The sequence below is a fragment of the Macaca nemestrina genome, chromosome 1 (assembly GCF_043159975.1).
Source record: "Macaca nemestrina isolate mMacNem1 chromosome 1, mMacNem.hap1, whole genome shotgun sequence".
In the NCBI taxonomy this organism is placed as follows: Eukaryota; Metazoa; Chordata; class Mammalia; order Primates; family Cercopithecidae; genus Macaca; species Macaca nemestrina.
The window spans coordinates 38079134-38104974 of NC_092125.1; the positions used below are offsets into that span (position 1 = coordinate 38079134).

At 35.4% G+C, this 25841-nt stretch overlaps 1 protein-coding gene across 2 annotated transcripts in view; it reads right to left on the bottom strand.

The window, feature by feature from the left end:
* LOC105484517 (acyl-CoA binding domain containing 6) overlaps positions 1 to 25841 on the bottom strand; it is a 207645-nt gene that overhangs the window by 57752 nt on the left and 124052 nt on the right. The window contains exon 7 of one of the 2 annotated variants that reach the window (XM_071076463.1): positions 21898 to 24920. The exons of the other annotated variant lie outside the window; for it this stretch is intronic. Within the exon in view, the coding sequence (XP_070932564.1) occupies positions 24579 to 24920 (342 nt within the window). The 3' untranslated portion in view covers positions 21898 to 24578. Of the gene's footprint in view, positions 1 to 21897; positions 24921 to 25841 lie in introns of those variants that run through there. 2 annotated transcript variants of the gene reach the window in all.

The window sequence follows — 25841 nt, forward strand, 5'->3', positions numbered from 1 at the left end:
ATACTTTCTTCATTAGAATGTATGCTCCAAAAGAACACGAATCTTCTCTTGTTTACTATAATTCTAATGCCTAGAAGAGGTATGGGGTACATAAAAGGTAGACACTAAATATCCACAGAATGAATGGATAAATTTGGCTGACTTAGGAAATTCTTTTTGGAATATTCTTACATAATACAGACAGAAAATAATAAAATTATTATTTAAGCTTATCTTCACTAAGATTGGTTAGTAAGTACTTCTCAAGAATTTCTTTTTGTCATTTTAGATGTTTTACTCTGTGATAGCCCATGTCACCTTACTGGTTAACAGAAAAAATTTGGGCAGCATTTCATAGAAGACAACTGCAACTCTGAACATCTATCCAATCAGTTCAATAATAATTTCCAAATGTACTTAATGGCCTATTAAATCAGTAATTAGAAATCAAATTTTGCTAGGCTGCAAAAGATGTCAGAATTATGTATGCTCAAGATATTTTAAAATTAAAATTGTATTTAATTAGCATTCCTCAGAGAAAGATATTTTAAAATTAAAATTTTATTTAATTAGTGTGCCCATAATCTATATTAAAAATTTATTTGTACCCTGCTGACTTACAAAAATATATGCAGGGCAGGGTAAAAATACAAAAAGAGCTTGTGGTGGTTAAAAAAATTCAGTAACATAAAACAGTTAATAACCAAAAAAAAAAAAAAAAAAAAAAAAAAAAAAAAAAAAAAAAAGCCCAGCAAAGAAAATGATTTAAGGTTTAAGGAACAGAAAAAATATCAAGAAAGCAAAATAACTTTTAATATAGATTGTTTTGTGGGTGTTTGAAAACATTTCCTCCCTTCATCCACACTTTTGTGAGTTAAAGTTAATGGATTTCTATTGCATTCCTGTTGTCACTACTGCCAAATGCTTTCGTATGGATAAGGCAGATACCTGGTTATTTAAGGAGCAGGATAAATGGGCCAAGACAGCTTTCCCTATCCCCAATTCACCAGGGAACGTTTGAGAATTCCACCTGACATGAGGACAGCACTGTGCTCTTAAACAATCTGCAGTTTGATCCGATTGTTCCCCAGTGGGGGAGGTAGGCCACAGCTCACTCAAGAGTCATTGATTGGATTAACAGCCTAATTCCCAACAGATGAATAGAATACTGATGTCTTGTCAGCCCAGATCACAAAAGGAAAACACAATCTGCTTCTACAGCTCAGAGATTTAACCCTCTATTTACCCTGAAGCCACAATGTCAGTTTTGAGTACTGTAATTTATTCATAACTATTTGCCTATAAATATTATCAAATGTGGTTTCATCACCACCCACAAGCCTTCCATCCCCCTTTATGGTATTTTTTTTTTTTTTAAACACTTGCTATGGACTAGGGGATATGGTAATTTTAAAAAACGTTTAAAAACATGGAAAGATTTTTACTTCTATTTTTACTGTACACATTAGTCTTGCCGCCTAAATTCTTTCCCGGGTCTCCTAAAGAAATGTTAAATAAGCTGCTTTCTTTAGGGCCCTGATAAAGTAGGACTGCCAATGAAAGAAAAGTAACAAAACCCATGCATTCAAAGATAAAACTATTTTGAGCTTTTTTTTCTAGTATAAGTGACTGATTTTAAGAAGAATGAATGACTGTATTAAGGGGAATAGATTCTCAATAAATGTCAGCTTTAGTTTATTCCCCTGCTGTACCGCTATCTACCAGACCTTCTGTAATTTAACAACTTTTGTGTACGACTGTACAACTAAGAACCAAATAATAAGGTCTTATTTCTGATATAGTTTTAAAAGAATAAGAACAAAACACGTCCTCCAAGTCAAGTATGAATTAGAATTCTATAATAAAGACATACGCAGCATAGTCTCTGAATAGTAAAGCACACAAAGATGCAGTATTCTAGGTGGCTTCAATAATACCTTATTTTGTATAACTTTCTGCATGCTATATACTGTCAATATAACAACGACAAAAAAGATTTATGTCAATTGTGAGTAAAAACAATGATAGTAGTGGCTAATGCTGTTTACTGCACTAGGCAATTTTTACATGAGTTCTTTTATTAATCCCACCCAACCACCTTATGAAATAGGTACTAAGTTATCTCATTTCACAAATGAAGAAACTTACGCTTAGTCAGGTTAAGTAACTTGTCCAAGGTCACATGATTTGTAAGTGGCAGAGGCAGAACTTAGAAGGTCTCTGGCTCCCAACCTTATGCTCTTAAATATGACTGGAATTTCAAGGGTTTCTCTGTGTATCTTCATATGTATATGGAGGTTTTACAGTATTCTGATCTTAAGATTCATTCTTCTCTTTGAATATGTTACCATTCTTTTTGGAAAACATCTTTATATGCATGTCCTGTACTGAATTTTCTTTTTCTTTAGGAGATTTCAGCAAGGATGTCATAATAGCTCACTAAAATTAGCCATGTCAAAACCAGAGCTCAGTTTTTTTTTGCCCATGGCTTTGAAGTCATGCTCAACTTCTCTTTTATTTTTTATACTATCTTTCATCAAGTGAGGTTAATTGAATTCTCCTTCTGTACTATATATCTCTGGTTCCTTCTTTTTCTACACTAGTGAACTCTATCCAGGCCCTCACTTCCTAAACCACTAACTCCTACAAGAGCTTCCTTAATAATTTATCTAGTCTCCCATCCCTTTTGCAAGCATTGTCTTATGCAAGCCACTACTCTGTTTAAAACTTTGAAGCATATTTCAATTGTCTTCAAGTCATATAAGAATTTCTAACTATGGATTTCCCTAGCTTCGAACAGAATCTGTCATATTGCTATAATTTTTTTTTTTTTTTGAGACGGAGTCTTGCTCTGTTGCCCAGACTAGGGTGCAGTAGCACGATCTTGGCTCACTATAACCTCTGCCTCCCGGGTTTCAAGCGATTCTCCTGTCTCAGCCTCCTGAGTAGCTGGGACTACAGGTGCACACCACCATGCCCGGCTAATTTTTTTTGTATTTTTAGTAAAGACGGGTTTCACCATATTGGTCAGGCTGGTCTCGAACTCCTGACCTCAAGTGACCCACGTGCCTTGGCCTCCCAAAGTGCAGGGATTAGAAAGAGCCACTGCGCCCGACCTATTGTTATAATTTTTAAGACAGGGTCTTACTCTGTCACCCAGGCTGGAGTGCAGTGGCATGATCACGACTCACTGCAGCCTTGACCTCCCTGGACTCAGGTGATCCTGCCACCTCAGCCTTCCAAGTAGCTGAAACTACAGGTGTGTGCCACCATGCCCAGCTATTTTTTGTACTTTTTGTAGAGATGGGGTTTTACCATGTCACTCAGACTAGTCTTGAACACCTGGGCTCAAGCTATCCACCTGTCTCAGCCTCCCAAAGTGCTGAGATTACAGGTGTGAACCACTATGCCCGGCCTATTGTTATAATTTTTAAAATTAACATTGTATATACAGGAAGTTTAGATCAGTTCAAATATGATAATATATCATATAATGAAAACAGATTGTTGGATGGGCGTGCTGGTTTCCGCCTGTAATCCCAGCACTTTGGGAGGCTGCAGCAGCTGAATTGCTTGAGTTCGTAAGTTCAAGACCAACCTGGGCAGTATGGCGAAACCCCATCTCTACAAAAAAAAACCAAAAAACAAAAAACAAAACACAAAAATCAGCCAGGTTGTGGTGGTGTGTACTTGTAGTTCCAGCCACTTGGGAGGCTCAGGTGAGTGGATGGCTTGAGCCCGGGCAGCGGAAGTTGCAGTGAGCCAAGATTAAGCCACTGCACTCCAGCCTGGGCAAAAGAGTCAGACCTTGTCTCAAAAAAAAAAAAAAAAAAGGAAAAATGAGATTGTTTATATTAGGTATAATGATATTATAATCTAATTCCTTACGGTTACACTTCTATCATAACCATTACAGTAAAAGACATTTTTGAAAACTAACAATGACTAACAGGAAGAGAAGATTACATTATTTGGAAAGAGACAAGGAAAAAGCTCAACTAACACCAATTAAAAAAATCATTTACAAGATATCAACAGCATAAAATATTTTTAACACTACTGAGCTTTCCACAGATCTTTCTTGATTCAGACATGCTGTTCTTTAAGAAAATTAAAACATTTATATATCATTTTACACAACACTTTATATATGCCAACTTATTTGAAACTAACATCCTGAAATAAGTAAGGTAGGTATTAGTAGCTATATTTCGTGGATAAGGAAAGTCAAGTTCAACAAGATTAAATCACCTGCCCCAATTGATAGCATGCCAAACAGCAGAGTTAGTGCTTAAATTTATGTTCCTTGATACAAATGGAATAAGTAAAGAAATGGCAAGTTTTGAGATACTAATGTCTAATTCCCATTTCTAGAGCACAAGCAAAAAGTACTGTTCAATTTGGATAATAAAACACAAGCTACTAATATTCTGGCTAGCCAAGATCCCTCTGCATCCCTGCCCCAAATATGCTGCCAACATTCATTCAGATAAGCATGAAGAAATACAACTAAGAGAAGAGAGGACAGCCTCAATAATCAAAACAGCAACTTTATACTAAGATTAAATGATCTAAAACAAGTGTTTTGAAGATACAAATATCACAAACACATTCTATCACCAGCACACATCAAGACAGGTCTCACTAGAGATTCCCTAGAAGCTGGAAGACTTTCAGGAAGATGATCCTCAAAGTCTTCCTCTTCTCAGTATATGAAAGAAGGAGCAACAGTGTGCATGAAGAAGCAGAACTGCTTCCCTACAGGTGAAAGACTTGGCAAGGCCTTCATGGTGCTAGAGACTTGATGCTCTTGCCAGCAGAGCTTATTTAATAAGCTCTTGTAATTCTTCGGTTGTTCCTATTGTGTGAACTCTTGAATTTGGGGTAAAATTTTATAGCCCTCAATAACATAAATTGGGCAGAGAGAAATCATTGTTCTGGATACCCTGGTCAGGGATAAAGTTGCCTAACAATGCTGGAAAGTATGGCAGCCATTAAAAAAAAAAAATTCCTTGAAGGGCATGTTGTTTTTAACAGAGAGGTTTTCACATTCTACATGTCTGCAACTTTAGACTTCTATCATGTAATACAAAAACAGCATTTTAGGGCCGAGCACGGTGGCTCACACCTGTAAACCCAGCACTTTGGGAGGCCAAGGTAGGGGGATCCTGAGGTCAGGAGTTCGAGATCAGCGTGACCAACATGGTGAAACCCCGTCTCTACTAAAAATACAAAAATTAGCTGGGCATGGTGGCGTGTGCCTGTAATCCCAGCTACTCAGGAGGCTGAGGCAAGAGAATTGCTTGAACCCAGGAGGTGGAGGTTGCGGTGAGCTGAGATCGCACCATTGCACTTCAGCCTGGGCAACGGAGCAAGACTCCATCTCAAAAAAAAAACAAAAAAAAGAAATCCACAGCATTTTAGCAGATATTCTAAAATAAGTAATATTACTTTGGTTATCCTTAAAAAAAAAAAAAGTAACATTAGCAATATCATACAGAAACCAAAAACAACCAAAACCAAAAAACACCCCAAAATAAAACAATTTTAATAACAAAATCAAATCAACGATATACTCTTTGTGGTAAAAGAAATATATTTTGTCTCATTACGGAAACCAGGTTAAAGATGAGGGCTTGAACAGTTGTGTCCTGAAACTAGCAGACTGCAGGTTTTATAAATACATACAGAAATAATTAAAATATAAGGGGTTTAGAGGGATTAATCTCCTTTGAATAATCTCTGCCACAAAGCCTGTAAAGACACTGCTGGCACCAGGCCCATGTCAGACCAGCTGTCGGATATCAGAGCAGTGGAGAGATTAACTGCTACCACTTCTGCACTGACCTCCTCTATACAGTCTTCACTGCACTCCATCTTCAGTACTCACTGCACCAGAGGTAAACTTAAGCTTAATAATACCAGTACAATGTGGAAAATTATCATTTGACTTGATTTACCTATCCTTTGCTGAGGACAAAAAAAAAAAGAAGAAAGGTGCTGGAAGGGAATCACAAAATACAGGGCTCCAAGGACTCTAGGGAAATGCAGAAGGGCTCCAGAAAAGTGCTGATTACCTGATTTCATTCATTTAACCCACAGCAATTTCAAAGTCACCTTTAATTATTTTCAAACTGAGTTTTAAGTAATGCAGATAGTACCCTTAATCCCAAAGGAAGCACAAAGCGACTGATAACTCTTTTAAAATAACATTTATTTTACTTGAAAGCTAGTCACAAATTCAACATATATTTTTTAAAAGGTGACAGTGCCAATAAATAAAACAAAAATATTTATAATACGAGTGAGATGGATTTTTTTTTGGCCTCCCCGTATCGCTATTGTACAATATTTCCAGGACTTTAGAAGGAAACCATTAAAAAAAATAGCTTTGAGGATGACACGAAATCAATGTATGTAAAACCCCCTATAAAAATACAAAGTGTTATGCAAATACAAGATACCTGTATTGTTTTATGAAAAGGATTTGTTAGGATGGAATTTACTTGGACTGATGGAAGAAAAGTGTTAAACAAAAGAAAATTATGAATTACTACCAAGTATTTAGACATTTTAGACATTTAGAAGACATACATGTACTCATCATATGTATTTTTCCACCAGAAGAAAATGAGACTGGTTGCTGGACTACCTTCTTTCAGTAGGGTCCATTCTAGGTTCCTAAGCCTCTTTTATTCTTGTTTTGCTGTTATGATTTTTGGATAAGTCAACAAATCTCTCTCTCTCAGAATTTCTTCTTGTCAAATAATGGTGATTTTTTTTTTGTCTCCTATTTATTTCCAAAGTGCATTTTAAGAACAGATGAATAAACAGCATGTAACTCTTTAGACTCTAGAGGAGACCATTACACATCAATTCTAAGTATTTTTAGGTAAATTATTATGGACACAGAGAGTGAGATACTCTGGATAACACAATTATTTACTACGTAAAAAAAATCAATTTTTTAAAAATCAGAATATCAAACATACTTTTTAATTTTTTATTGAATAACAGGGTACTTTGGGTTTTTACATAGTTAAAGGCAGAAGTTTTGATAAAAAGAACTTTTTTAATAGGATATAAACAATAGCTTTATTATGCAATTGGTTATAGAAAACACATTCAGTTTCTATTTAAAAGAACACACAGGGACCCAAGTTTTCTCTTCTGCACCTTCTCTAAAATGAAAGTTCTATTTTCATGTGATTTCCCCCCTTCAGACTGGGTTTTAAAAACTGCCAATTAAGAAGACAAATGTCCAAAAAATGCCCATCCACTCAAGACTGTATTGGTATCCATCAGCACATTTTTCACCCATTAGGATGCTCTCAGATGTTAATGACTTTCAGAACTAACTGATTTGATTCAAAATCTGAACCGCTAATCCGAGGTATCTCTTTTCACACATCCCCTTGGCCAGTGGTTCTCCAACTGTGGGTCCCAGACCTGCAGTATCAGTTTCACCTGGGAACTTGTTAAAAACGGAAATTTTTAGGCTCCACCAGAGACCTAACTAATCACAAACTCTGGGGTGGGGCCCAGCAATTTATTTTAACAAGCTTTATGTAATTCTAATGCAGTCTAACAATCGAGAACCACTGCCCTATGCTAGTAAATTCTCTGTAAAGGAGCACTATCTTTTGGAAAAACAGAAGTCAACCTTTGTGAAGTAATTAAATGTGACAAAAAATTTACTAAAATATTATTTAAAATAATATTATCTTATTCCTTAATTTTAAAATTTAAACATACTTGGCAGAATTTCCTTTCATCTTCAAGTGAAAGGCTACCCATCAAGGAGAGCATTATAGTCTGGTGCACTGTTTTTATAGTTCTATAACATAAACTGACATTTATTGGAGCTTCACATAAGGTTTTTCCATCAACGGATGTGTTGGAAGAGTAATAAGCAAGTATGCTGTGTTGGGCAAATACCTACACATCAGGACACTTTTCAAAGCCATCAGGCAAAGGGGGTCAGTTGAATTTTTTTTTACTGCACAGGCTAATGCTTTAAGAGTGTCTTGATGGAATCAAGGAAATTGGATTGTCCCCCCATTTGCTGGGCTAAAACAAACCTTTTTTATTTATCCCATTAGAGGAACACAAGAGAAACCTTTTAAATGTCACTAAAAATTTCCCTGCATTGCAAAGCCCAGTCAAAAGGGTTTTAATTTTCTCTGAGAACTCTTAAGTAATGCAGTATGTCAAGGTTTAATAAATTGTAGGTGGGATAGTTTTTGTTACAAGCAACTTTTTTTTTTTTTTTTTTTTTTAAACAGGTGCTTAGATATGCTTAGGCTTCTCTATATTGAGAGGATGTCAGGGCGCTACCTCAAAGAGCAGAGAACGAGACCTCAGGCCAAATAACAAACAAATAATGGAATCTGTAAAATATCTGTAGAATCTGTAAACACATAATGGAATCGTAAAATATTTCAAACAAATTTTATAGACACTTTTTTAAAAGAAATGTTTTAAAATGTATTAAAAGTAATGATTAGTACACTTCTATAAGTGATGCCTCTGTGTTGAGCTTCTTGAACAATTTCTTAAGGGATTTGGCCTTGAAGAAAGCCAACTCCAAAGGAGAGCACAGAGATTAGGCATTCAACAGCCTTCCAATGGAGATGCTATCTAGCAAAAACAGATACTGTGTATTCCCAAGCCATGCAGATAGATGCCTAAAACGGGGTAAAACCCCACATTTTACAACTTTCAAGACATTACAGAAACATCAATTAATAAAACCAGGGTTATTTATATGTTATATGGATTACATACATCCTTAGAAACATAATAAAGAGGTAGTCTACACTTTCTTTGAACATATCTTTATTTTGTTGTATTTGTTGAACACTCTAGGTTTTATATTGTTGCTGTTGATTCCCCCCCCACCCCCATTCAATAAAATATTAAAAGTACTGCCAACCACAAATTGTTATAGAGGGAACACCACAATAGGGAACTTTAAAAAAATGAGAATCTACTCCGAGATAGACACATGACTATCTATAAATGAAGGTGGTTCCTCTCCTGAATCATCACCTTAATAGAAATATTTTTAATCATACTAAAGAGAGAAATGTACATTATCCATTCCCTAGCTCTCCACACCAAATAAAAAGAGAGGGAGAGAGAGAAAAGAAACTGTGCTAAAGGCAAAATACTTAGTGTTTTCAAATGGAATAATGAATAATTAAGTTATATCAACTATTCTTTTATTACGTGCATTTAAAAAGTACTTTTAGCTCACATCAGGGCCAGATGGTATGAGATTCAACAATGAGAGAGTTCTACAGGGAAATCCTCAGGCTGCTGGTGCCACTTTACTAACTGCTATGTTTTGAGTTTACCCTATGACCACAGCTGCTCCAAAGGGAGACCAAATGCCAGCTGACAAAAGGAGGTGAAACAGGATGGGAAAAAGAAACATGACCATTTCGTCATGTAACAATCAGCTATCTCTATACCTTAAATAAATATGCTTTAATAATTAAATTCATATTCAAGTGCTAGTATCTTCTTTTATGGAAACCCTGGCTTTACTACTTAAGTTCCTAATGCATTCACTATTAATCATTCTATCCTTCATATATAGGGAGATGTAGTTTTTCTTTCTTAGCTGTTGGCAATGATAACTCAGAAGCTCCAGATAAAATTCTGAGTTGGTAGGCCTTAAGAGTTGAGAAGGTTCAAAGTCTTCACCAAATCTATCAACGCTGGTAAAAATACTACTAATTTAAAAAAGACAAACTAATAAGCAACCAAAGGGAAAAGAAGCTAAACATTGCAGTAAGGAAGTATATTTAGAAAAGAAATTACATAATGAATATTTAATCATTACAAAGATCCTTCCATTGGCTTAACTTCATCACTGTTGGCATAGAATCTATGCTAATCCCAAATCCCAACACTCAGGTGACTAGAAAAGTTGAGAAACCTTAATATTCTCTTTGCTGGGACGCAGGGATTCTTACTCTGAATTCTTGCATTCCTAGGATATCCATGGAAGGGCTCTGGCAAATGTATTAACTTATTAACATATTTTGCAAAAATTTAACATCTATGTCCTTTTTCTCTGGTGTTCATAGCTTTCCTCATATTCTTCCTAAAATGGTTAAAGATCACTGCTGTGAGATAGCAGTACAGATTAAACAGGATTAGCCACAAATTGGTAATTGCTGAAACTAGATATTCTCTTTATTTTTGCACCTTGTAGAAGTTTTTGTAATTAAAAGGTTATTTTTTAAAGAATTGTGTGAAAAGAATTCATTATGTACAAAATAAATTGTGATAGAGGACTGTGGAATTATCTAAGTGAACTAATGTGAATAATAATTCTATTTTTCCTTATGAGGTACGTGAAAATGAAATAAGAGATCTGTAATTTATACGTGTAGAAAACAAAAATATGGAAATTTTTCATGTCAAACCTTTCAGTGAGGCAAGTTACTTTACTTTCGAGTTCCTTATTTTGTTTTACAAAATATTAAAAGTTGATGCAAAAGCAGGAAAAAAGGAGAGAAAATGTAACTGGCAAAGCAAAGATTGCAAAGACAAAGTGGTGGTTTGATTCTTGGGAGGGAGGAGTGAAAGGAATGAAGTGGTGAGTCTAATCAAATCACTTTAAAAAGCAGCAGCTTCTCAGAGTTAACCTTGCCAATCAGAGTAAGCAGGAGCAGGAGCAGGAGCAGGAGCGGGAGCATGCTTGTGCACATTAAACTTCACATGTGTCCTTGAACCTATGGTGCACTTCCTCCTCCCATAGCAGCCAGGGAAGGCTTCGTAATGCTCACCCTTAGAGAGAACCTTGAATTCCATTAGAAAGCTCCACAAGATGGAGAAACCCTCAAGTGGCAGCTTGAACCACACAGACAGCTCATACCCTTTACTGATATTAGAAGTGAGCTCATGGGATTAAGTCGGCAAGTACTAGAAAATTTACAAGTATGAACACACTGACAAATGCCATAATACCAACAAGAATACAAGATGTGTCTAAGCCTTTTTTCCTGCTTTTTCTTTACTTTTTTTAAAAAAAGGGATGGCAAATATTTAAAACAATGCTACAATAAACACTGGGCACTAAGTCTACAATGAAACTCTATAACTTGTCTGGCTAATATTGGGCTAATATAATATCTACATCTATACAGTGATTTGCTATAAAACCATTCACTCATTGATGGTCTAGCACATTTTACAGATAAGCTACCCTTTAAGAGGAACAGTAAAGGCAGATACCTTGCCTTTGATGTCACATCTATTACGTTATAGCTCTACTCTGTTCCTTACCAGTGATAAGACATCTTACATAATGTAAGTTTTTAGTGTTACATGTTTAAAAAGGGACACTGTATAGTCCTAGCTACTCAGGAGGCTGAGGCAGGAGAATGGCGTAAACCCGGGAGGCGGAGCTTGCAGTGAGCCGAGATCCGGCCACTGCACTCCAGCCCGAGCGACAGAGCGAGACTCCGTCTCAAAAAAAAAAAAAAAAAAAAAAAAAGGGGGACACTGATTCAATTCAGTAATGAGCCACTAGATTGGTGAAACTAATTTGGAGAAAACTTAGGAAGAAAATGACTACTGTCTTCAAATAACAGAATGGTTGTCACTTGGGAGATATGGCTTTTCTTCATAGTTTTAAGAGTCAGAACTAAAACCAGAGTGAGTTATAGGTAGGCAGACATAGATTTAACAGGTAGGAGAAATTTCTAATAATTAGCGCTTTCTGAAACAGAATAGGCTATTTTGTGAAGTAAACAGAAATCTTCAGACAGGCTAGCTGGCTTAACCATCTTTTGGAAATTCAGCGGAGAGGAGTCCTGCATCACGTGGGAGTTGAACCAGATGATCTTTAAATTCTTTTCTACATTTTTTTTTTTTGAGATGGAGTCTCACTTTGTTGCCCTGGCTGGAGTGCAGTAGCACGATCTTGGCTCAATGCAACCTCTGCCACCTGGGTTCTAGTGATTCTCCTGCCTCAGCCTCCCAAGTAGCTGGGACTATAGGCGTGTGCCACTGCAAGCTATGCCTCCCGGGTTCACGCCATTCTGCCTCAGCCTCCCAAGTAGCCGGGACTACAGATGTCTGCTACCACGCCTGGCTAATTTTTTGTATTTTTTGTAGAGATGGGGTTTCACCACGTTAGCCAGGACGGTCTCGATCTCCTGATCTCATGATCCGCCTGCTTCGGCCTCCCAAAGTGCTGGGATTACAGGTGTGAGCCACCGCGCCTGGCCAATTCCTACTTTTAAGATTTTGCAATTATTATTTATTCAAGGTCACACAGTTAGTGGCAGAAGAGAAATTGGAACTCAGGTAATGTGACTCCAAACACAGTCTTTCCAAACACAAGGTTATAAACTCCTCAAAAGTCTTCAGGCAAAAATATAAAAGACTAAGGTCAACTGGGTCAGGGAAACTGAAGAGCTCAAAGCCTGTCAATAGAGGGCAGTAGGTACTCAGCTCTAGTTGACGGAAGAATGTGCCCATGATTGCCATATTTGCAGATTTTTCAAGAGAAGCCTAAAATCTGTACTTTTATATGAAATTGACAGTTAATTATAAATAAATTGTGGACTAACACTACAGGTGTCAAACAAAAATAGATCTATGGGCTGCACATGACTTGTACTGTTTTGTGACCATGAGACTTTCCTCAAAAACTCCATTTCCAAACTACTGATTTTAAAAAATCCTTCTCTGGAGTCTTCAAATTTATCAACATCCTTTTTGAAATACAAAAATGTAAGCTTTATGTGTTATATTAATTACATCCTAATAATCACTACATATATAACAGTACTTTGCCCTGGCCTTTATAGATTATATTCCTGTTACTATAATGGCAGCATTAAATTGACTTTCTAAGAGCAACACTACATTGCCATCTCATTGTTTACCTACAGTCCACAATAGCCATCAAATTTTCTACTGAATCTATTTGTGCATAAACGATCTCTATACATGTATACATGCATATGGTCCATAAGTATATTTAAATATGCTCCGTATTCTGTAGTAATTATTTTATGGAAAAAATTACTTTTCTTTGAAGAGTTTTTTCTTAATTATCTTTTTCCCATCTTTCAGGCATTAACCACTATGAGTATATCAGTTTGATCAAAAGCAATAATGACTATTTCTAGAACTTAGTCTGTTTACTTAGTATAACTAAGCAAATTGCTTGGTCTCATTTGCAAGCATTTTGTTATTCTGTGTAATTCCTTCATCATTAATTGGTTCTTATAATGTTACATTTAAAAGAGCATTTACAGTTTAGCAACACTAGGCATACCAAAATATATTTTATAACATGTACATACTTATTTAAAAAATACATCTCAGAAACCATCAATGATCCACCAGTTCAACATTCAAACAAGTTAGTTCTTTTAAGGCAGATGATTAACTCATTTCCTGAATTCAATGAGGAAGAATTGCCTGACATTTTAAAAATTTAAAGAATTACAGAATTAATTCAATTCTGAGGGTACCATTAACGTTAGACTACAAAATGTGATGATTCAGTTGTAAGGTAGCTTAGACATTTAGAAACCTTTATAGTGAAGAAGGTAGATTTTCCTGGGAATAAAAACTAATTCTTTTGTTTTCAAGCTTACAATAGTACAAAACGTCAACAATTTCTGGCTAATAGCAATACCAAGAGAGAATGTAGCCAGGGGACCATTAAGGAGGAGCAATTTACTATAGCAGGTCATAACACTTTGACAGTGTCCTATAATTCAGTTAGATGTAAAAATAAGATGACACTGGGTGTTCTCTGAACTCAAAGTAATTTGAACTTGATTCACACTGTACTGTGAGCCAGCTGTTCATTCTCAGATATAAACTTAACAAAAGAAGTGACTATTCAATATAAAACTGACAGAAAAATAACTGATTAAAGAAAATAGTGAATAGGAATACGGGTTAAAAGTTACACTGAAAGGAAAAGCCTGATGAACGAAATGTCATCTACATATATGAATTTCATTATATATAATATAGAAGATATGACGAACTTATTACTATATCCTCATAAAACGCATCCGATAGCTATGAATTCTAGAAGCACTAAGTCAGTATGATAAAGTACAACGGCAACATAATGCAGGAAAAAAAGAGTGGAATCTGCAGTTAAAATACCAGGGGGCTGTGAACCCTGGTTACACCACTTACTAGCTTTGTGTCCTCAAGCAATTCACATAACCTCTCTGAGCTTTAGTTTCCTCAACTGTAAAATGAGGATAACACCACACACATTCCTGTAAGGATACAATGAGCTAATACAGAAAAACATACTTTGCGGAAAACGATCAAAATGTTTGATCTGTAAATACTGGTTTAATCATCTTTCTCCACAATTTTCAGACTTCCTTTGCATTGGCATTTGTCTTTTTGTTAACCCAGAAACTCTGCCTATGTTTTTGCAGATGTAGAGATTTCTTTGCATAAGGGAATGAATAAATTTGTTTCATTAGTCAACAAATACTTACAAAATGACTCCAAGTTCCAGGACTTAAATAATACTAAAGTCTTGGTACAGTAGTCCCCTTTTATCCGAGGGGGATACATTTCTTTCCTTTTTTTTTAACTTTTATTTTAGAATTGGGGGTACATGTGAAGGTTTGTTACACAGGTAAACTCATGTCAGAGGGGTTATACAAATTATTTCATCAGGTATTAAGCCCAGTACTCAACAGTTATCTTTTCTTCTCCTCTCCCTCCTCCCACCCTTCACCCTCCACCCTCAAGCAGACCCCAGTCAGTGTCCATTGTTCCCTTCCTTGTGTTCATGAATTCTTATTATGTAGCTCCCACTTACAAATGAGAACGTGTAGTATTTGGTTTTCTGTTCCTGCATTAGTTTGCTATGGATAATAGCCTCCAGCTCCATCCACGTTCTTGCAAAATACAGGAGCTTGTTCTTTTTTATGGCTGCATAACATTCTGTGATGTATATGTACCACATTTTCTTTAGTCTGTCACTGATGGGCATTTAGGTTGATTCCACGTCTTTGCTATTGTGAATAGTGCTGCAATGAACATTCGCATGCATGTGTCTTTTGTGGTAGAATGATTTATGAACCTCTTGGTACATACCCATTAATGGGATTGCTGGGTTGAATGGTAGTTCTGCTTTTAGCTCTTTGAAGAATCGCCATACTGCTTTCCATAACAGCTGAACTAATTTACACTCCCACCAACAGTGAATAGGTGTTCCCTTTTCTCCACAACCTTGCCAGCATCAGTTATTTTTGGACTTTTTAGTAACAGTTATTCTGACTTGTGTGAGTTGGTGTCTCGTGGGTTTGATTTGTGTTTCTCTAATGATCAGTGATAATGATCTCTAATGATCAGTGATATTGACTTTTTTCATATGCTTGTTGGCTTCGTGTATGTCTTCTTTTGAAAAGTGTCTGTCCCTGTTTTTTGTCCACTTTTTAATGGGGTTGTTTTTCTCTTGTAAATTTAAGTTCATTACAGATGCTGGGTATTAGACCTTTGTTAGATAAATAGTTTGCAAATATATTCTCCCATTCTATAGGTTGTCTATTTATTGATAGTTTCTTTTGCTCTGCAGAGGCTCTTAAGTTAATTAGATCCTATTTGTCAATTTTTGCTTTTGTTGCAATTGCTTTTGATGTCTTTGTCATGAAATCTTTGCCAGTTTCTATGTCCAGGATGGTATTGCCTAAGTTGTCTTCCAGGGTTATAATAGTTTTGGGTTTTACATTTAAGTCTTTAATCTATCTTGAGTTAATTTTTGTATATGGTGTAAGGAAGGGGTCCAACTTCAATCTTCTGCATATGGCTAGCCAGTTATCCCAGCACCATTTACTGAATAGGGAGTCTTTTCAGGGGGATGCATTTCAAGATTCCCAGTGAATGCCTGAATGGTGGCTAGTACCAAATCCCATATATACTATTTTTTTATAGTTAAAACATTATATTTAGGCACAGTAAATTATAATTAGGCACAGTAAGAGATTAGCAACAATCACTAATAAAATAGTTTATAATCCTTTATAGGGAACTCATTTTTAAAACAAATCTTATTCAGAAGTCTAATCTAAAAATAAGTAAAGGTTCAAGGAAGAACGTTTAAAGGAAGAAAACCTTTAGGCATCTCTGAAGGAATTCACAGAACAGTTTGAAACTACCACGCTGGTAGGCAGGCCTCCCCCAACATTTGTGCGGGCGTGGGGCAAGAGTATAAATGGAGCAGCCTATGTAGGGCTCCAACCCACATCACAAAGGTCCTTCCAAATGTGAGTATAGACATTTCAGTTTACCTGTCCAAATGCAATACACTCCCTCACCTTTCACTCACTTGCCCCTTGGCCACCCTTCAGGCCTAGGGGCACACATATCAACAGCAAGATCTGTCGTTGGTTGATCCTGAGAGCAAGCTGGGTCATCTGGACTGGTCTCTATATAAAATCCACTGCATAACTGAGGGAAGATGTGATTTTAAAAGTACTAAGTGGCTATAAATTTTGTATTTTGGGAAGGGAGAAAAGAGAGATAACAGAGAGAGATGATTGTCGTATACCTCCCGCTTTCTTCTTCCATCTCTAAACTAATACCTTCTACCACAGTTTAAAGAGATTCTCTATATTTCCTTCAACTTACTCAGTTTTTAAAATGTTAAAATAAAAAAATTTCTAAAAAATAAACTGTTAGACAAGTAACAGTTGCATGAAACAAAATCAGTCCATTGCAGAGATTTCTGAGCAGTAAGTCATGTCAATATGGGCATTGTGGTCTCTAATGCATAACCTTCATCTAAGAGTACATCAAATTTATCTTTAGAACAAAGTATTTCGCATCCACTACTCAAGAATGTCTATCTGATATATGTGATACAGCATACTTATTTATTCCAGCCACACTCAATTTTCTAGAGAATAAGCATATTGACCAGATATATCAAGAAAGTCATGAAGCATTCAAATAAACTTAAGATTGAGCATTTATAACCTGAATTTTTTTCCTTTTCCATAAATTTGGATGCATTATTTCTTTGAGGCAATATTATTTCTACTCTAAGTCTTTATTCTTAGCTTATATCAAACATATTAAGTGATACGCCAACTAGTGTGTTAGGAGTTAAGAAAAGGAAAAATATCAAAGTTCCTACTCTAAAGGACCCTGGAGTCTAATAGACCGAGACAACTGTAATAAAGAATGATAAAATATATGGCAGATTAAACTAAGGATATCACGGAAGCACAAAAGAGAGGGGTTTAAAGGGAGGTTGTAGTTAGAGGAAACGGAGTGAGGTTAGGTCAGGGTATTCCTCAAAAAGGTGATAACTTTAGTAAAGAGGGTATGGGGAAAAGAATTGTGTGTTTGTGTGTGTGCATATGCACATGTACATGTGTTTTAGGCTGAGGGAGTATCTACCTACAAAGGAACAATCATTTTGCATATTTTATAATACTGTATGTCAAACATTACACAAGAGACCACTAGGAATATTGAAGAAACAGAAAACATGGTCCCTGTATTCAAAGAACTTACAATCCACTGGAAAGTCAACACAAAGTGGACAATAAAGTAAATATAATACAGTAACAGTTAAATATAGATTTTATATTTTTATACAAATATACATTTATACAGGTATTATATACATATAAAGTGTATTCATGTATATCATTCTCCAACAGTTCTATATTATGGAGCTATCGTGTGTGTGTGTGTGTGTGTGTGTTTCTGACATCAGAGGTTGCTTGTCTAAATTTTAAATTACTTAGTTATACATTTTCTACTATGCTTTCTCAAACTCAGGTATACAAATGTATTCTGACTTCATTTGGCTTCCAAATGACCCATTAAAAAACTCCACCTTTATTCTCCAATTTGCCATCAGAGAGGAGTTGTTTTATTATTATTTTAATGTGTATGCGAACTTACGGAAAATATGTGGGTTCCAAGACAAATAAAGGGCAGAAACTGTTTAAAAATAAAACATGCTGAAAAACAATCTGATGTTGGACTGCCTTGTTTATTAGTTCTGTTTAAAAAATGTTCTCTAAAATGCCTTAATTTTTTTCACTTTATTTTGACAAACTAACTGAAAATTGATAAACTGAAAATTTATCATAGATCATTTGGTATTGGAAAACTTGGATTTGAATCTTGACTGTATAGTAGCTCTGTGACTTTGGGTTACTTTATAAAGAAAAAAACATTTCACAGATGATTATAAGGAAAAAAAAGAGACCAAATATATAGACATATTTTGTACAATTATTTTAAAAATAGCAAGTGCTCAGCCAATAGAATTATATCTAAATTTGCATCCTTTCTTTAAAAATACAACTGTATATGGGAATTCTAGAGAGTTGTTAGTGATTCACCACAGGAATGAATCAGTTTAACCTGATCGTTTTTATTCTAACTCCTACTTGAGATAGGAAGCACTGAAGGTCTGGCAGGTAGATATAGAGTTTAGAATTACAAAACTGATACCACAAAATTAGATGTGGATATTTTATAATTTTGAAATTCTCATCTTCCCGACAGCTCTCTCCCAACCTACACTCTGAGTCCTAATTTCTGGAGTTGGGGCCTATTTTTTTAAAAGATCTATAGTTGACTCTGGTGATGCAGGTTTCAGAACTTCTGAGATACACAAAGTAAGCTCACCAATTTCACCAAAGTGAGGAACACTGGATAAAAATATTTGGTCATAAGAGGTAGGGCCTTGAGAGTTAATCATAAAAATTGAGAAATGATTCATAAGAAAACCACTAGAGGTTTTTGATCACAGAATCATTTAGATATGAAGTGGAATTTAGACAACGAAATTTACGGAAGACTAATCTGTCGTAACTATTTAGGATTTTAAAAAAGTCACATAAGAAGTTGCCACAATAATTCACACAAGAAGAAATCATAGTTTGGACTAGTGAAGTATCAACAGGAGTGGAATATTTACTATGAAGCTCTTCACACCTTACAAGGTCAACAATTGCAGATCACAAGAATTCCTTTCCCTACAGTCAGGTGGTAGTGGAACCTGAGTGGCAATAATGTTATCAAATGATAAACAGAATACCAAAGTGTTATACTAATTAAGTTATGATGGTGATGATGATGGACAAACAACAATATACCACATAAAAGAACAACCAAGATTTTGATAACTCAATAGGAATTTAAGGTTATGAACAGAATGGGACAGGGGGAAACCTTTCCTAGTAACATACTAGCCTAATGGTTTTAAAACACATGGTCCTTTTGTTGTTACTTTTTAATTACATAAATATTTATATATATAGAAAAGTAGACATCTATTACACAGATTCAACAATTAACATTCTGTCCTATCTATCTTTGCTGAAGTAGATTAAACAAGTTACAGACATCATGACATCTTATCAATCAGTATGTACCTAAAAACAAGAACATATTCCTATATAACCACAATACCATTGTTACACCTAAAAGACTTAACGCTAACTCCTTGATATTAATGTTACATGGTCCTCTTAACTTTTATGGTTACGTATAAATCATGATAATATAGGTTTGTTATTTTTCTTCCCTAAAGCAATTCTATACATTATTTTTGAATTTATTAGTGGGAAAGTTAGTTCTCAAGATTAATCAACTTCGCAAATCCTTTGGATTTTATCGGCAATGTGAGAGAAGCTCCTCTGTCATGTAAAAAAATGCATCCTTAGAGAATGTCCGTTTGATAACAACAAGTAGAAGTCACTTGGAATTTCATACGTAGTGCTTCCATAAGATTTTCCAGTGTTCTTGAGAGTATCACTTACTTCTTTCCAAGTGTCACGGGTACGGACTGAACATCAGCAAGAACCATGACATGCTCAAGACTTTGCGCTTAACAGAACCAAGACCTCTGGCCAGTGTCAGATAATCTGTCACTATAAGCTACTTGTATCCAAGCCAGATATTTATTGCTATTGATCTGCCTGGTCCTAGCAAAAGACTTTTGTTCTCCCAGACCGGGACTTTGACCTCAATTAAGTTATGAATTTCAATCCAATAGACTGCTCCACTTACCCTACTGCTCTCCCTGACTGGATTAATTAGAATTAGCTAGGCCGAGAGTCACCCTGAGCTCCTCATGGATCATGTTATTTTAATAATAAATAAAGGAATAGCAGCAATGTACAAGAAGTATTTTGAAATATTGCTCATCTAGAAACATCATTCACAACCTGCCAATATCAATTTCTCTGACTTTGATTACCTCATTTATTTTTTATTTCTTTTCATTCACTGAAATTTCTCCTAATTTCAGCTTTCCAAACATGTTCTTTGAATACAAAAATCAAAGTACTCGCCATTTTAGCACTCTGCTGCTATTTCAGAATTTTATTAAAGAGTAACTCATCAAAGCAACCATTTGCAAAAATGTAACTTAAAACATTTAATAATCTAAGAGCATCAAGAAAAAAACATATCATCATCTAGGGAAAAGAGTACTAACCTTTACCTAAAGGCACTTTTCCTATAGCTGGCTGATGCATAAAAAGCAGACAAATAGAATGCCACTGCAAAGATAATATCCAAGCTTACAAAGAATAAGAATGTGTAAAATACATTTATGTTTAACCCATAATCCAATGGAACCAGATTACATATTGGCCAGTGGGAATTCTAAATCATGTTGATACTAACAATGACTAGTGGGATCAGAAATTGCTAAATATACTGTATGATCCTAATTTTATGATTTAACCTCTGGACATTTAAAAAAGCAATTAAAAAATATAAAGAATATTATTGAAGAATCTTTGCATTCTGGGACATAGTTTTGGTATCTGATAATGAAATTATAAAATTAATAGAAAGTATAAAGAGAATCCTAAAGCCATATACATTATCAATTGATATTTTTGATGTAGTAAAAACCCTTTTACTTATTTATTGAAATTCTAATTTTTGATTGGCTCTAGGGAACATAAAGAAAAGATTTAATCAGAATGCCCAGGTAGTATTTCAATATTAAAAGCAATGCAAAATTAAACCAAAACTCTGCCCTTAATTTGGCAAGAATTACAAGTATATTTGGAAGGCACATCCTTAGTGCAAAAAGCTATGCCATACCATAATAAATCAGTGTTTTATCAAACCATTAAAAATGGAAGTTTTCTCATCAAATAATCTTGTAGAAAAGAAACTGGCATGCATGAAAGTGATTCCTATAATGAAAAATAAACAATTATATATTTTTTAAGTACAGTTATTGGATTTAATCTCCATATGCCCCTCTCCCCCCTTACTCTCACAGCACACTCGCTGTCGAGTAGGTAAAACTTTCACTCATTTTAGAGAAGAGTTTTATATTTTCCTATGGAAAGGTGCTACACTCAAGGGCTAGCAAACATTTCTTCCTCAGTACTTGAAACATATTAGTAATCTAGGAAGGAAGTAAAACTGATATGAAGAGAGACTTTACAATGTGTGAGAGAATCAAGGATTAAGAAAATAATTTGAAGGGTAAGAGTGTTTTCACAATTATCCACTCAGCAGAAAAAGAAGATCAACTGACAAAATGTATTGTGTTTTTGGCAAAGAGCTTCTGTTTTCACACCTGACTTTCGTTGACCTGCCTATTCTTAAGTGGAATTAAAGCAATTCTTTAGAAGATCAACAGGTGACTTAACACATTAGCCCAGACTTTTCAAGAGACTCTTTAATTAAAATCACAAAGACACTATGTGATGGAAAACAGGAAACATATTTACACCTTCACTTACAGATAATATATTTGAAATATAGACAATGACTTAACATCATATAAATGGTATAAGAATTACATTGAAGTATAGAAATTAGAGATCTAAAAATCTCAAACATTATATGAAAAACTTATAAACAGTAAACATTTTATAGCAAAAATATTAAATATTTAAGAATTTAATAAGAAATGTGTAAAACCCATGAGAAAAAAATGTAAAACTTCTGAAAGATGCAAATTAGACTAGATCAAATGGAAATACACCCTATTCTTGTATTGGTGACTCAATATTATAAAGATGTCAGTTCTCCCTAACTTATAAATTCAACGCAATCCCAATAAAAATACCAATAAGCTATTTTATGGAGTTACACAAATTATTATGAAACTTCATATTTCAAACAGTGCAATAGACAGGAAAACACTTAAAAAGAAACACTATGAAAGAGAAATACCTATTCTAAACATTAAAACCTATTATAAAGCCTTTTAATTAAAATAATGTACATGAGCAAAGGGACCAGTGGAAGAGGTTATGAAGTCCAAAATTAAACCCCAAAACATAAGGAAATACAATATAAGACAAAGGTGGCATCTCAAATCATTGGGGAACAGAACTTTTTTTTTTTTTTTTGAGACAAGGTCTCTGTCACCCAGGCTAGAGTAAAGGGCACAATGACAGCTAACTGCAGTCTCGATCTCCTGGGCTCAGGTGATCCTCCTGCCTCAGACTCATGAGTAGCTGAGACCAGAGGTGCACACCACCATGACTGGCTCATTTTTTGTTATCTGTAGAGATGGGGTCTTGCTTTGTTGTCCAGGCTGTTCTTGAGCTCCTAGGCTCAAGGGATCATCCTGCCTTGACCTCCCAAAGTGCTGGAATTATAGGTGTGAGCCACTGTGCCCAGCTGGGATAGACTTTTAAATAAATGGTGCCAGGACAACAGAAAAGCCACTTGGAAAAAGACAAAATTAGATTCACATCTCCAATCATACATTTCGGAATCTAAATGTAAACTATGAAACCATACAAGTACTAGAAGAAAATATGGAATCCCTCTTGAAAATGCTTTTAATTATGACTTAAAATCCAGAGGCAATAAAATTTCTAATAAATTTGATTATATAAAAATAAAAAGTTCTTGCATGATGAAAGATACCATAAACAAAATCAACAGACAAATGAAACAAAAATGGGAGAAAATATCTATAACATATACCATAGACAAAGGGTTAATACCCACGATATAGAAAGAACTCTGAAAAAATTGAGTCACGAAAGGCCAAAAACCTGATAGAAAAATGGGAAAAAATGTGAAGATAGTTCACCAAAACCAGGATATAAAAATGGCCCTGAAATACATAAAAATAAGAACTCATTCATAATTAGAGAAATGAAAACTAAAATAACACTGAGATGCCATTTCTCTACCAGGGCAAAAATGTTAAAATGTGAGAGAGCACCATCTATTGAGAAAAGGCTATAAGGAAACAGGCTCTCTTATCAACTGCTAGTGGGAATATAAATTAGTAAAACCTTCTAGAGGGAAATTTGGCAACATCTAACAAAACACTACATATGCACCTACCTTTTCACCCAGTAATTACACTTATAGGAATCTATCCTGAAGGTACACCTCCAACAACATGAAAATATGTATGTACAAGGTTATTAGTTGCAGTACTGTTTGTAATTGCAAAGCATTAGACATTACCTAAATGCCCACAGGAGAGTGTTTGAATAAACTATGGTACATCCACATAAGGGAGTACTATGCAGCTGTAAATAAAAGAGAAAAATGTTCATGAAGTGATATGAGTAACTCTAGGATATACTGTTACGTGAAAAAGTGATGAGCAAAGTATGTTACCCTTCATGTAAGAAAAATGGGATATGAAAATGTGCATGTACTCTCTCATTAGTGCAAAAGAAATACAGAAAAGATAAGTCAGAAACAAAGGAGACTGGTTACCTATAGAGAGTGGGTGAAAAAGGACTGAAAAGATGGAGATGGCATTCGGGTAGCAGGAATGGGGGAAAAATAACAATCTCTGTGTACATCTATTTATACAGCTCTTACGCTCATATCTATAGCAATGTTTCAGATACCCCTAAAATAAACAAAACATTAAAGAGAACCATGTAGCTGAAGTGAATCTAAAATCACAAACACCCACAAATGAACCTGAACTGAACAACATAACTATACTGAAGCGGGTGGGGAAGAAACAAACATAAGTAATTTTGGAAAACAGTATGTTGACTGGAAACCCTAAGGCTAATGGCAAAATGAACTATACATAAATGTTTTAACATAGCTAGTAAATGTTTCACACAGAGGTATGAGTTAACAATTCTGAAACTCCTTTATGTGTATACTAGAGTTGAACAGAAAAAAACACGGTAAATAGTAACAGCTGAGTTTCTGAAAGAACAAATTACAAATAAGGAAAGGCTAAACTAACCCTGTAATTTTGGATTATAATCAAAGTATCATTGTAAACACATGATATTCAGTACAAATACAGATACATACAGAAATAGAGTATGTATATATGCATGGATTAGTATACATACATACATTTCCTACATATACATATATTTTGTAGCTCTGACCATTAAGAGAACGAAGAAACAATGCCGTTCCAACAGAATTGAGCACATCTAGTGTCCAGCTCTTAGTTTTTAAACACATTTTCTAATAAAGGGAACCAGTGATCCTTGGAGAAATCGTTGGTTCCAGGACTGGGGTAGGGAAAATATAAGATGAACCTAGAATTGGGGGAAATGGCCAGTTCTTCTTCATAGAGGGTTCCAATTAGTAAATGTAAAAGAAAAGAGGAAATCAGAAAATCACCATTAGGGAAATACCACAATAACAACTGTTGGAGATACAACCCATTGATGGACGCTAACATTAACGGGCATAGGCCAGGTGTGGTGGCTCATACCTGTTATCCCAGCACTTTGGGAGACTGAGGGGGGTGGATTACCTGAGGTCGGGAGTTTGAGACCAGCCTGACCAACATGGAGAAATCCCATCTCTACTAAAAATGCAAAATTAGCTGGGCATGGCGGCACATGCCTGTAACCCCAGCTACTCGGGAGGTCAAGGCAGGAGATTTGCTTGAAACCAGGAGGCGGAGATTCGCTTGAAACCGGGAGGCGGAGGTTGCAGTGCGCCGTGATTGCTCCATTGCACTACAGCCAGGGAAACAAGAGCGAAACTCCATCTCAAAATAATAATAATAATAATAATAGCCATAAGTTTAAGGAGAAACAGGATTTGCACAGTGTTCAAGTATCTCACTCCATCCCATATTTATTAACTACAAAGAAAAGACAGCAACTTTACAGTAAAGAAATCAGGCAGATGCTATCATAACAAAGTGACCAAGGTTAACATCTCCAGTAATCATACATAATATTATGAATCCCTTAATACGATGCATTAAGAAGGGCATATCACTTGTGATATTCTCGCCAAAAATGCATAACTTAATTCCAATCAAGAGAAAACATTAGACAAACCCAAAGTGACGAACATTCTACAAACTAATTAGTTATCTTCAAAAGTATAAGGATAATTAAAGAATAAGGAACGACTGAGGAACTGAATAACTAAATCCAAATTACAATACTGGGTAGGATCCTGGAACAGAAAACATTCTTGATATTAGCAGAAAAACTGTTGAAATTCACATAAGGACTGTAATTTAAATAACAGTATAATACCAATCTTAATGTCCTAATTTTGAAAGTTATATTATGGTTATACAAGAAGTTAATTGTTAGTGAAAGCTAGTTGAGGAGTATACAGGAACTCTGTACTGCTTTTGCAACTTTTCTGTAGTCTAAAATTATTTCCAAATAAAAATTGAAAAAAAATCCAGTGTAAACTGTTAATGTTGGATTCAAGACAGAAAGTAGGAAATAGCTTCAGAGGCCTAGGGAATGCCCCCAGCCCAGCCCACTACAAGTGGCACCTGAGCACTCCGCGCTGCAGTTTGAGGTTGGGCCCACCCAGCCCACCACTGCCACCATAGATGGCATCCACCAGCATATGCTACCTGCAGGTCTGGGCACTGGCCCACTCAACCCATCCCAGTCACCACCACCACC